General features: G+C 49.2%; 1 protein-coding gene across 1 annotated transcript in view; it reads left to right on the top strand.

The window, feature by feature from the left end:
• Positions 1–13,376, top strand: part of SNTA1 (syntrophin alpha 1) — a 36,006-nt gene that overhangs the window by 15,704 nt on the left and 6,926 nt on the right. Inside the window, exon 3 of the mRNA XM_033186117.1 lies at positions 9,273–9,477. Within this exon, the coding sequence (XP_033042008.1) occupies positions 9,273–9,477 (205 nt within the window). The remainder of the gene's footprint in view (positions 1–9,272; positions 9,478–13,376) is intronic.

The following is a 13,376-nucleotide window of genomic DNA, read 5'->3' as shown; positions in this document are numbered from 1 at the left end:
CATTTTTTTAAAAATTAGCCGGGCATAGCGTTGTGCACCTGTAGTCCCAGCTCTCAGGAGGCTGGGTAGGAGGATTGCTTGAGCCCAGGAGTTCAAGGTTGTACCCAAACTATGATTATGCCACTGTACTGTAATCTGGGCGACAGAGCAAGGCACTGTCTTTAAAAAAAAAAATTACCAACAACAAGAGAGTGTAAAGGGATCATCTTATAGAGATAACCAGTGTTGATACTTTCACACATTTTCTTCCAGAAAGTTTCCATATTTGTTTTTATCACGTAATAAGTTGAGAACATGTAAGTCTTTTTCATTTTAAAAATCTTTTTAATATTTTTTATTTTATAATTTTTTTGAGACAGTGTCTCGTTCTGTTGCCCAGGTTGGAGTGCAGTGGCACAATCATTGCTCACTGCAGCCTCGACCTCCTGGATTCAAGTGATCCTCCCATCTCAGCCTCCTGAGTAGCTGGGACTACAGGTGGATACCACCACATCCAGCTAAATTTTTGTGCTTTTTGTGGAGACGGGATTTCACCGTGTTGCCCAGGCTGGTCTTGAACTACTGAGCTCAGTTGCTCTGCCACCATTGGTCTCCCAAAGTGCTGGGATTACATGTGTGAGCCATTGTGCCCGGCCCCTCATTCTTGTTAATGGTCATGTAATGTCCCATTACTGGGCTGGAGGACTACACATCTGTAGTCCTATTTACTCCTGAGGCTGAGGTTGGAGGATTGTTTGAGGCCAGGAATTCGAGAGTGGAGTGCACTATGATGCACCTGTGAACAGCTGCTGCACTCCAGCTTGGACAACATAGCAAGACCCCATGTCTACAAATTAAAAGAAAAAAAAATTCCTGCTGGGCACGGTGGCTAACGCCTGTAATCCCAGCACTTTGGGAGGCCGAGGTGGGCAGATCACGAGGCCGGGAGATTGAGACCATCCTGGCTAACATGGTAAAACCCTCTCTCTACTAAAAATTCAAAAAATTAGCCAGGCGTGGTGGCGGGCACCTGTGGTCCCAGCTACTTGGGAGTCTGAGGCAGAAGAATGGTGTGAACCCAGGAGGCGGAGCGTGCAGTGAGCCAAGATCGTGCCACTGCACTCCAGCCTGGGTGACAGCGAGACTCCATCTCAAAAAAAAAAAAAAAATCCCATGGATTTGTTCATTCATATAACACATATTTACTGAGCCCTTGCTCTGTGCCAGGACTGAATGCAGGCACCAGGGATATAGCCATGAACAAGACTGAGTAGTGTCTGCCAGTCGGGGAGTCCACATCTTGTTTTTAGCAGCCCCTACTCACGAATATTCAAGTTGTCCCTAGCCTCTTGCAGGATAGACAATAGTGTTAGGAGCCTTCTGTGCACCTGTGAGCACTTATCTGAAGGGTGGTTCCTGGAATGGTTGCTGTTAGGTCAAAAGGGTCACATGCTTTTGGGATCTTATATAGGTTGTAACCCCTGTAGTACTCAAGGGTGTGGTAAGGTGAGATTTTATCCCCCAAAGTGTGGCAACCCCTGGGCTCTGCTGGTCATCCCTGTTATAGGGCCTGCCAGAGTCTAGGAACTATTTATAGTTCAGCCTTGCTAGACCAGCAAGACCTTAAAGGCCATCCCTTCCGGAGCCTGCTGGAATCCCAAGTCCTCTTCACAGCATCCTGGGCGGACGGGTGGGCAGCCAGAACTTGAATCCTCCAGTTCAAGTTGAGGGCTGACATGTCAGTGCCCATTATATAGGCAAAGAAACTGAGGCCCAGAGAGACCTTGCCTCATGCAAGTGATAGTACGGGGCCTGGATTCAGATCCTCGTCTGTCTGTCACCACATTACATGCCTATCCCCTTATACTGTCACACTAGGAACAGCGGCAGAAATCATAACCACACTGCTGTTTCTGGACAGTCCTGTTCTATGCCAGGCAGGAGAAGGTGCTTTACAGGTATTGAATCTTTCACTTATTTATTTTTAAATTGGCTTTTTCTTTTTGAGACAGGGTTTCTCTCTGTCACCCAGGCTAGAGTGCAGTGGCACAATCACAGCTCACTTTAGCCTCAACCTCCTGGGCTCAAGTGATCCTCCCACCTCAGCCCCCTGAGTAGCTGGGATTACAGGTGTGCACCACTACACCTGGCTAATTTTGTGTATTTTTCGTAGAGACAGTGTTTTGCCATGTTGGCCAGGCTGCTCTTGAACTCCTGGGCTCAAGCAATCCTCCTGCCTTGGACTTCCAAAGTGCTCACAGGTGTGAGCCACTGAGCCCAGATGAATCTTTTTTTGTTTGTTTGTTTGTTTGAGATGTCTGTCACCCAGGCTGGAATGCAATGTCGTAATCCTGGCTCACTGCAAACTCTGCCTCCCGGGTTCAAGTGATTCTCCTGTCTCAGCCTCCCAAGTAGTTGGGATTACAGACGTCTGCCACCATGCCTAATTTTTGTATTTTTAGGAGAGACGAGGTTTCATCATGTTGGCCAGGCTGGTCTTGCACTCCTGGCCTCAAGTGATCCACCTGCCCCGGCCTCCCAAAATGCTGGGATTACAGGCAAGAGCCACTGCACCCAGCCTCCAGCTGGATCTTTTTTTTTTTTTTTTTTTTTTGAGATGGAGTCTTGCTCTGTCACCCAGGCTGGAGTGCAGTGGCGTGATCTTGGCTCACTGCAACCTCTGCCTCCTGAGTTCAAGAAATTCTCCTGCCTCAGCCTCCCAAGTAGCTGGGATTACAGGCGTGTGCCACCACACCTGGCTTTTTTTGTATTTTTCGTAGAGATGGGGTTTCGCCATGTTGGCCAGGCTGGTCTCAAACTTCTGACCTCAGGTGATCTGCTTGCCTTGGCCTCCCGAAGTGTTGGGAATACAGGCGTGAGCTACCGCACCCGGCCATCAGGTACTATTCTTGATGGTGAGGATACCCTAGTGAACTGGAAAACAGGGCAGCCCCTGCTATCAGGGAACTGACATTCTGGTTAGGGGAGAAAGGCTATGGGCTAGTAAACAATGGCTCTGTCATCTAATTTCAAGCAGGGGTAAGTAAATGACCACACACTGAACAGACAAGGAACAGCTTGAGCTTGGAGGACAGGCTTCCCTTCAGCCAGGACATTGAGTCACAGACATTTATTAAGCACTGGGATAAGTACTGGAGATCCTGTTGCCCAAACACGTGTTCCCTTCTCTCAGCAATGCATATGTGACCCCCAGTCCATTTATACTGGACTGAGTGAGTGATCCTCCCCTGTTTCTCTTCCGTGTATTTCCAGTGGAATCTATTCTTGGCTCTTTGGGGCCAGGGCCAGATCCTGGCTTCCCTCCTTGGCAGACCTGGAGGTCCCTGGAAATTGGGGTATCTCAGCTTCCCTGAGGAGGAAGGGCCCATGTGTCACTGCTTATCAGGTTCCCAGGCCAGAGGCTTGGCTGGGGAGGATGGGGGCACTGGCTAGGCCTATCTTTGGAGTCTCAAGAATGCTGGCCCCAGGGCTGTGGTTGTGCCCACAGCTCTCTAGGCCACAGGCTTTGGCAGCCCCACCCTGCCTTGTCGGGTGACTCAGGCAGAAATCAGAGAGGGGAGGAGGCCTCAGAGTTGGGCTATTTATGGCCACACTCTGGGGCCCCCAGGACCCCACCCCCACTCTGGGACAGGCCACTTGTTTTGTGAAATGCAAGCCCTGATTCTGGCATCAGCTGGTATGCTGTCCATTTATAGCATGTTCCTGTGGGAAAGGAGGGGGACCCAGGTCTGGGATGGCTGGGTGAGCAGAGGATCTGGCAGTTTCTCTGGCTTCAAAGTTGACAAATGTTCATTTGCTGAGCACGTAGTGTATGAGATCTCTGCTGGATTCTGGGGACACAGAGAAGAGTCAGACCAGGTCCCTGCCCTCAAAGTGCTCTCAGTCTAGTTGGGGACACAGACCCCACATAGACAATCACAGGGGAGTGAAGCGTAGGGGACTGCAGAGGTGATGGGTATGATGAATCCAGACTGGGCATCTGGGAAGGCTTCCTAGAGGAGGTGACCTGTGAGCTGGGCCTGGATCTCCTGGGCTATGGCACCTCTTACCTCTTGCTAAATTAGCCTGTCCTGCCCTGGCATTCATTTTTTCATTCACAGAACACTGACTCTGGGTTTGTTTGTTTGAAACAGGGTCTTGCTTTGTCATGCAGGCTGGAGTGCAGTGGTGTGATCAAGGCTGACTACAGCTTCAACCTGGGCTCAAGCAAGCCTCCCACCTCACCCTCCCAAGTACCTAGGACTACAGATGCACACCACCATGCCCAACAAGTTTTTTGTATTTTGGTAGAGACGGGGTTTTGCCATGTTGCCCAGGCTGCTCTCAAACTCCTAGGCTCAAGTGATCTGCCTGCCTCGGCCTCCCCAAGTGCTGGGATTACAGGCGTAAGCTACTACCTGGCCAACTCTGGGTTGGAAGAGCAAGCCCAGTTTCTTTCTTTCTTTTTTTTTTTGAGACGGAGTCTTGCTCTGTTGCCTAGGCTGGAGTGCAATGGCACGATCTCGGCTCACTGCAACCTCCACCTCCTGGGTTCAAGCGACTCTCCTGCCTCAGCCTCCTGAGTAGCTGGGACTATAGGCGCATGCCACCATGCCTGGCTAATTTTTGTATTTTTAGTAGAGATGGGGTTTCACCACTTTGGCCAAGATGGTCTCAATCTTCTGACCTCGTGATCCACCCGCCTCGGCCTTCCAAGTGCTAGGATTACAGGTGTGAGGCACTGCACCCAGCCATTTCTTTTAGGAGTTCCCAGTTTTGTGGAGGAGACAACCCCAACACACAGAATCAGAGACCTAGGAAGTGTGGACAAGGAAGGCTGATAAGTGAGAAACACCCATTTCTTGAGTCCTTAATACTTACCACATGCCTTACAACATTTTATTTAATCTTGACATCTCTCTGAGGTAGACTTTTTTTTTTTTTTGAAACAGGGTCTCGCTCTGTTGCCCAGGCTGGAGTGCAGTGGCGTAATCTTGGCTTACTGTGACCTCTGCCTCTTGGGCTCAAGCAATCCTCCCACCTCAGCTTCCTGAGTAGCTGAGACTACAGGTGCACACTACCATGCCTGGCTAATTTTTTGTATTTTTGGTAGAGACAAGGTTTTGCTATGTTGCCTAGGCTGGTCTTGAACTCCTGGGCTCGAGCAGTCTGCCTACCTCGGGCTCCCAAAGTGCTGGGATTACAGGCGTGGGCCACCATGTCTGGCTGTAGTTATTCATCTTTTATTTTTATTACTTTTTATTTTTATTATTTTTTTTTTGAGATAGAGTTTCGCTCTTATTGCCCAGGCTGGAGTGCAATGGCGCAATCTCGGCTCACTGCAGCCTCTGCCTCCTGGGTTCAAGCAATTATCTTGCCTCAGCCTCCTGAGTAGCTGGGACTACAGGTGCATGCCACCACGGCCCGGCTAATTTTTGAATTTTTAGTAGAGACAGGGTTTCGCCATGTTGGCCAGGCTGGTCTTGAACTCCCAGCCTCAGGTGATCCTCCCGCCTTGGCCTCCCAAAGTGCTGGGATTACAGGCTTGAGCCACTGTGCCCAGCCCTATTCATTTTTTATTGACTAGCAGATTGAGGCCCAGAGAGGTGAATGACCTTGTCAATGGTTACACAGCTAGACAGTGCTGGAGCTGGAATTCAAATCCAAGACCATCTGACTCCAGAAGGAATTGCATTTTCTTTCTTTTCTTTTCTTTTCTTTTCTCTCTCTCTCTCTTTTTTTTTTTTTTTTTTTTGTGAGACAGGATATCACTCTGTTACCCAGACTGAAGTGCAGTGGCATAATCATGGGTTGTTGCAGCCTCTGCCTCCTGGGCTCAAGCGATCCTCCTGCCACAGCCTCTTGAGTAGCTGGGATCACAGGTGTGTGTCACAACACCTGGCTAATTTTTTTTTTTTTTTAATTGTACTTACTTTCTTTTTTTTTCTTTTTTTTTGAGACGGAGTCTCGCTCTGTCACCCAGTCTGGAGTGCTGTGGCCGGATCTCAGCTCACTGCAAGCTCCGCCTCCCGGGTTCATGCCATTCTCCTGCCTCAGCCTCCTGAGTATCTGGGACTACAGGCGCCGCCACCTCGCCCAGCTAGTTTTTTGTAGTTTTTAGTAGAGACGGGGTTTCACCGTGTTAGCCAGGATGGTCTCGATCTCCTGACATTGTGATCCGCCCATCTTGGCCTCCCAAAGTGCTGGGATTACAGGCTTGAGCCACCGCGCCCGGCCTGTACTTTCTTTCTTTTTTTTTTTTGAGATGGGGTCTCGCTCTGTCCCTCAGGCTGGAGTGCAGTGGCGTGATCTTGGCTCACTGGAACCTCCGCCTCCTGTGTTCAAGCAATTCTCCTGCCTCAGCCTCCCAAGTAGCTGGGATTACAGGTGCCCGCCACCATGCCCAGCTAATTTTTTTCTGTATTTTTAATAAGGACGGCGTTTCCCCATGTTGGCCAGGTTCATCTCAAACTCCTGAACTCAAGCAATCCACCCACTGTGGCCTCCCAAAGTGCTGGGATTATAGACATGAGACACCGTGCAAGGCCGGGAACTGCATTCAATAGTGTGGAAGTTTGGAAGCTCATACAGCTTCTGAGTAGTTAGTATGATTGGACTAGAGGGTGAGATGAGGGATATGGCAAGAAGTGAAGCCAGGGAGGAGGACAGGACCTATGGGCAGGGCCCACATCCTAGAGGGCATTGAAGTTAGGCGAAGGGTGCACGGGAGCCAGAGCAGGGCTTTGAGCAGGGGAGGGATGTGGCCACTTGTAGCAAGGAGATGTAGCAGTTGCATCATTGGGGGCTGTATTTGTCAGGATGGTTTTGACTGCAAGTAACAGGAACCCAATTCAATGAGGTTTAAACATCGAAGAAAATGTGTTATCTTCCAGAACATCTTGAGGCAGCATGGCTCCAGGGAAGATTAATTTAGGGGCTCATGGTATCATCGAAAACTCAGGTCTCTCCATCTTTCTGCTTCACCATCTTCAATGTGTGGACCCCAACCTTTGTGGTCAAAAAGTAGGCCAGGCACAGTGGCTCACGCCTGTAATCCCAGCACTTTTGGAGGCCGAGGCTAGTGGAGCACCTGAGGTCAGGAGTTCAAGACCAGTCTGGCCAACATGGCGAAACCCCATCTCTACTAAAAATACAAAAATTAGCTGCGTGTGGTGGTACGCACCTATAAGCCCAGCTACTTGGGAGGTTGAGGCAGAATTGCTTGAACCTGGGAGGCAGAGGTTGCAGTGGGCCAATATTGCACCACTGCACTCCAGCCTGGGCGACAGAGCGAGACTCTGTCTCAAAAAAAAAAAAAAGAAAAAGAAAAAGAAAAAAAAAGAAAAAATAAGTAGCTGTTGTTGTGCTAGTAACAAGCTCCCTCCTAGCAACTTTGAAAGGTGAAAGGAGGAGAAAAGGAAGGCAGTGTTTTTTTCATCAAAACTCATTGGCCAGAACTGTATTGTTTGCCCCTTTCTAAACCAATCACAAGCAAGAAGGATGGAATGATCATGATTAGATTTGACCAATCAAGGTTCTCCCTCTAAGCTGGGGAGAAGCTGAGCCTCTAGGACTCAGGGTTCTCTTAGCAAAGGAAAAAGAGGGGAGATGGTTTTTGGCTGTCAAGTAGGCTGTGACATGTCCCACTTCCACTGCCCTTTGAGACATAATCCAATAATCAGTCGTGGGGTAAGTCGTTGCTGCAGTGATAAGTCATTTGAGTCCTAGTCCCCAAAAGTCAGATCTAGATTTGCTTCTTCCAAAAAAACCTGGCCCTGCTTTCTTTCAATGTTGCTTCTATTCCAACCCTAATAGGGTTTGTAACTCCCTCTCTTGCCCCCGTTTGCTTTGAATCCTATCTGAGCCTCAGAGGCATCTCCTGCGACAGAAATAGCTTCTTATCTGGTTCTTCCAGGAAGGTGGGCCAAGAATTCCTAACTCCTTCCTGGGCTGTCCACTCACAGGGCACGTTGACTGGGCTTTGACTGCAGACGTCAGATAGCTAGCAAGCCAGATGGCCCTGGGAGCAGGTGTGGTTGAGAGCAGAGGAAGAGAGGCTGCCCACAGGCTAGCAGGCATCAGGCACCCATAGAGGGTATATCGTTGTTGGGAGAAGAGAGACAAGGTCTTGGGAAAGTCATCTTTTTTTTTTTGGAGACAATCTCACTTCATTGTCCAGGCTGGAGTGCAGTGGTGCAATCCTGGCTTATTGCAACCTCTGCTTCCCATGTTCAAATGATTTTCATGCCTCAGCCTCTCAAGCAGCTGGGATTACAGACATGTAGCACCCCTCCCAGCTAACGTTTGTATTATTAGTAGAGACAGGGTTGCACCATGTCCTGACCTCAAGTGATCCACACTGCCTCAGCCTCCCAAAGTGCTGGAATTATAGGCGTGAGCCACCATGCCCAGCCTGGGAAAGTCTTTTTTTTTTTGAGACAGAATCTTGCTCTGTTGCCGAGGCTGGAGAACAGTGGTGCGATCTTGGCTCACTGCAACCTCCTCCTCCCGGTTTCAAGTGATTCTCCTGCCTCAGCCTCCCCAGTAGCTGGGATTACAGGTGCGAGCCACCACGCCCGGCTGATTTTTGTATTTTTAGTAGAGACGGGGTTTTACCATGTTGGTCAGGCTGGTCTCAAACTTTTGACCTCAAGTGATCTGCCTGCCTTGGCCTCCAAAAGTGCTAGGATTATAGGCGTGAGCCACCACGCCCAGCCTGGGAAAGTCTTTTAACCACCTTCTTGTATACACTGTCTAGGGGTTCAAGACCAGCAACATGGTGAGACCCCATCTCTACAACAAATCAATAGCTGGGTGTGGTGGTGCATACCTGTAGACCCAGCTACTTGGGGAGCTGAGGTGGGAGGACTGATTGATCTGGGAGACTGAGGCTGTAGTGAGCTGTGATAGCACCACGTCACTCTAGTCTGGGTGACAGAGAGAAACTGTCTCAAAAAAAAAAAAAAAAAGTCACATGGCCACACCTCACTGCAAAGGAGGCTGGGAAATAGTCTTTCTTCCAGGTGGCTGTGTGTCTATCAACCACAGGGAAAATGAGAGAAGGGATATAGGAGGGCCCTATCTCTATATAGGGATACAGAAAAGGGATATAGTATTATCTGCTCCACTGCCCCGTCAGAGACTTTAACCTAGAAGAATTTGTTAATATCACTATTGGACTCTTGCTTACTAAAGGTCTAATAGTGACACTGGACACTCTTAATTAGTGACAATTGTGATATGTGCTGGGAGCCCATGTCACAGTGGTGACTGCTGATGTCTCTCCCAACCAGTCAAGTATATGAAGGACGTCTCACCGTATTTCAAGAACTCTGCTAGTGGGACCTCGGTTGGCTGGGACTCACCTCCTGCCTCACCCCTTCAGCGGCAGCCTTCCTCCCCTGGCCCCACACCCCAGAACCTCAGCGAGGCCAAACACGTGTCCTTGAAGATGGCATATGTCTCAAAGAGGTGCACCCCCACTGACCCGGAGCCCAGGTAAGGCTGGGCTGGGGGGCAACTCAGACAGACAGATGCCCTGGTGTCAGGTGGTAGGACCAACGTAAAGACACCTCTGTTGTACGAATGACCAGCGTGATGCCAGAACATAGTAGGTGCTTAAAAGATAGATTGACTGGAAGCATGAGTGAAGCTATGGAGATGATGGTGTGCTTTGCTTTTCACTTCTTCCTCTGGGCAGCTCATATATGGGGATGAACTTGGTCTGGGGAAGAACCCTGTGTTCCAGTCCTGGTTCTCTTTGAACTAGGCCCTTTTCCTCACTGACCTTTAGATTATCCATTGTGAGATAAGGTTGTTAGACTCACTGATCCTCTCGTCTCTTCCCACTCTGCTTGAGCTCTGAGATGTCTGGTTTTATCAGGGCCATGGACGGTTACATCCTTCACATCTGAGCAGCCTTTAACAGTTCATTGATAATATTGATACCACCAAACATTTACTGAGTGTATACTGTGTGCCCAGCACTGTGCTGAGTGCTTTCCATGTGCAATATTATTTAGCTCTCACAGAGGCCCAATGGGCAAAGTCCTATTATTTCGCCTCCTTTTTATTTTATTTTATTTTATTTTATTTTTTTTTTTTTTATTTATTTTTTTTTTGAGACGGAGTCTTGCTCTGCTGCCCAGGCTGGAGTGCAGTGGCCAGATCTCAGCTCACTGCAAGCTCCGCCTCCCGGGTTTAGGCCATTCTCCTGCCTCAGCCTCCCGAGTAGCTGGGACTACAGGCGCCCGCCTCGTCGCCCGGCTAGTTTTTTTTGTATTTTTAGTAGAGACGGGGTTTCACCGTATTAGCCAGGATGGTCTCGATCTCCTGACCTCATGATCCGCCCGTCTCGGCCTCCCAAAGTGCTGGGATTACAGGCTTGAGCCACCGCGCCGGCCTTATTTTATTTTATTTTATTTTTGAGCCAGAGTTTTGCTGTGTCACCCAGGCTGGAGTGCAGTGGTGCAATGATCTTGGCTCACTGCAATCCTGCCTCCTGGGTTCAAATGATTCTCCTGCCTTAGCCTCCCAAGTAGCTGGGACTACAGGTGCCCGCCACCACACCTGGCTAACTTTTTTTTTTTTTTTTTGAGACAGAGTCTTGCTCTGTCGCCCAGGCTGGAGTGCAGTGGCCGGATCTCAGCTCACTGCAAGCTCTGCCTCCTGGATTCACGCCATTCTCCTGCCTCAGCCTCCCGAGTAGCTGGGACTACAGGCGCCCGCCACCTCGCCCAGCTAGGTTTTGTATTTTTTTAGTAGAGACGGGGGTTTCACCGTTTTGGCCAGGATGGTCTCGATCTCCTGACCTCGTGATCCGCCTGTCTCAGCCTCCCAAAGTGCTGGGATTACAGGCTTGAGCCACCGCGCCTGGCCTACTTTTTTTTTTTTTTTTTTTTACAGAGTCTCACTGTGTTGCCCAGGCTGGAGTGCAATGGTGTGATCTTGGCTCACTGCAATCTCCGCCTTCTGGGTTCAAGCAATTCTCCTCCCTCAGCCTCCCAAGTAGCTGGGATTACAGGTGCCCGCCACCATGCCTGGCTAATTTTTTGTATTTTTAGTAGAGATGGGGTTTCTCCATGTTGGTCAGGCTGGTCACGAACTCCTGACCTCAGGTGATCCGCCTGCCTCGACCTCCCGAAGTGCTGGGATTATAGGCGTGAGCCGCTGTGCCCTGCCTAACTTTTGTATTTTTTGTAGAGATGGGGTTTCACCATGTTGGCCAGGCTGGTCTCACACTCCTGACCTCAGGTGATCTGCCTGCCTCGGCCTCCCAAAGTGCTGGGATTACAGGCATGAGCCATCCTTCCCAGCTCACCTCCATTTTATAGATGAGGACAGAGAGGGGAAGTAACCTGCTTGAGATCACACAACCAGAAAGGGTGGCGCTTGCCTCATTCCTGGTAGTCCTTTCTGCTTTGGAAGCTGCAAGATGCCTGAGTGATGGTGGTGGCTGAATGGTGCATATTTGGTCAAGTGGGATATGCAGTGTTGGAGGTGATGCTTAAGTGGTATATGCATTACAAGCTTGGGCTGTGGGTCCTAGTGACAGCCAGGGTTCAATGCCAAGCAAATGCCCAACATTGGCTGGGAGGGCTGGTTAATGTCCAGTATCCAAATCTCTTGGTCTCACTTGATGCCACACCTCTTGCTTGCCCCCATGAGGCAAGCACTGGTGATTCACAGGTCCCTTGCAGATGCTCTACAGAAGAGCCTTTGTTTTTGTTTTTGTTTCTGAGATGGAGTCTCGCTCTGTTGCCCAGGCTGGAGTGCAGTGGTGCAATCTTGGCTCATTGTGGTCCCCTTCTCCTGGGTTCAAGCGATTCTCCTGCCTCAGACTTCCCAAGTAGCTGGGATTACAGGCACCTGTCAACATGCCCGGCTAATTTTTTTTTTGTATTTTAGCAGAGACAGGGGTTCATCATGTTGCCCAGGCTGGTCTTGAATTCCTGAGCTCAGGAATTCTGCCTGCCTTGGCCCCCCAAAGTGCTAGGATGACAGGCATGAGCCACCGCGCCCGGCTGTATTTTTACTAGAGATGGGGTTTCACCACATTGGCTAGGCTGGTCTCAAACTCCTGACCTCAAGATCCATTCACCTTTGGCTCCCAAAGTGCTGGGATTACAGAGGTGAGCCACCATGCCTGGCCCGGAAGGGCCTTTGGTGAGGGTGAAGGTGAGGTAGTATTAGTCCTTTCAGAGACTCATAGAACCTTAGACTCCCAGCCTGATCCCAGACATTACCTGAAACATGTGTATATGTTTCTAAGTGTGTGCACATGTAGATGACATGTAAATGCAAGTGTTTATATGTATATGTGAGAGCATTTGCATGTGAGTATAGATTTGTACGTGTGTTTATGTTATTTGTATGTGTGTATGCACATATGTGTCTGCATGTGTGTTTGAACATGTACATGCCTAAATATATATGTAATCTGAATATAACTGGGGTTCCATATGGCCCACTGTCAGTGCAGTATCCCAGTCATAGGGATACAGCCTGGCAACCAAAATGTAATGAAAACTACTTCAAACTTTTACTCAATGTTAGGATTGAACTGGGCTGCAAGTATAGAAACTCCAACAAGCAATTACTTAAATAAAGGGTTAATTTTCCCACGTTTAAAAAAAGTCCAGGGGTCCGCTATTCAGGCTGCTGTAGATGCTCAAGGATGCCAGGCTTCTAGCTTCCTGCTCTGCCATTTTAATTATGGGTGGTTTTCTTCTTTGTGGAGGCAGGATGGTGGCTGCATCCCAAGAACTGTGTTCATATTCCAGGCAGAAAGAAGACAAAAGCCAAAGAGTCTTTTCTCCTGGTATTTTGGCTATCTGTTGCTATATCACAAACCATTCCTAAAATTTAGTGGTTTAGAAAACAATAATTTATTATTTCTTTTTTTTTTTTGAGATGAGGGATCTCACTCTGTCACCCAGGCCGGAGTGCAGTGGTGCAAGCTCAGCTCACTGCAACCTCCACCTCCCGGGTTCAAGTGATTCTGGTGCCTCAGCCTCCCAAGTAGCTGGGACTACAGGTGCCCACCATGACATCTGGCTAATTTTTTTGTGTTTTTAGAAGAGATGGGGTTTGGCCCTGTTGGCTAGGCTGGTTTTGAATTCCAAGTGATCTGCCCCGCTCAGCCTCCCAAAGTGCTGGGATTATAGGTGTGAACCACCATGCCTGGCCTCAAACCTCTTTAGTTTAGTTTTGTTGTTGTTGTTTTGTTTTTGTTTTTGTTTTTAGATGGAGTTTCACGCTTGTTGCCCAGGCTGGAGTGCAATGGCACAATCTCAGCACACTACAACCTCCACCTCCCGGGTTCAAGCGATTCTCCTGCCTCAGCCTCCCTAGCACCTGGGATTACAGTCATGCGCCACCATGCCCGGCTAATTTTG

The sequence above is a fragment of the Trachypithecus francoisi genome, unplaced genomic scaffold (genome assembly GCF_009764315.1).
Source record: "Trachypithecus francoisi isolate TF-2019V2 unplaced genomic scaffold, Tfra_2.0 Lachesis_group21, whole genome shotgun sequence".
Taxonomy (NCBI): Eukaryota; Metazoa; Chordata; class Mammalia; order Primates; family Cercopithecidae; genus Trachypithecus; species Trachypithecus francoisi.
Note: the sequence above shows the minus strand (reverse complement) of the source record. Positions and strands in the feature narration are given on the sequence as shown.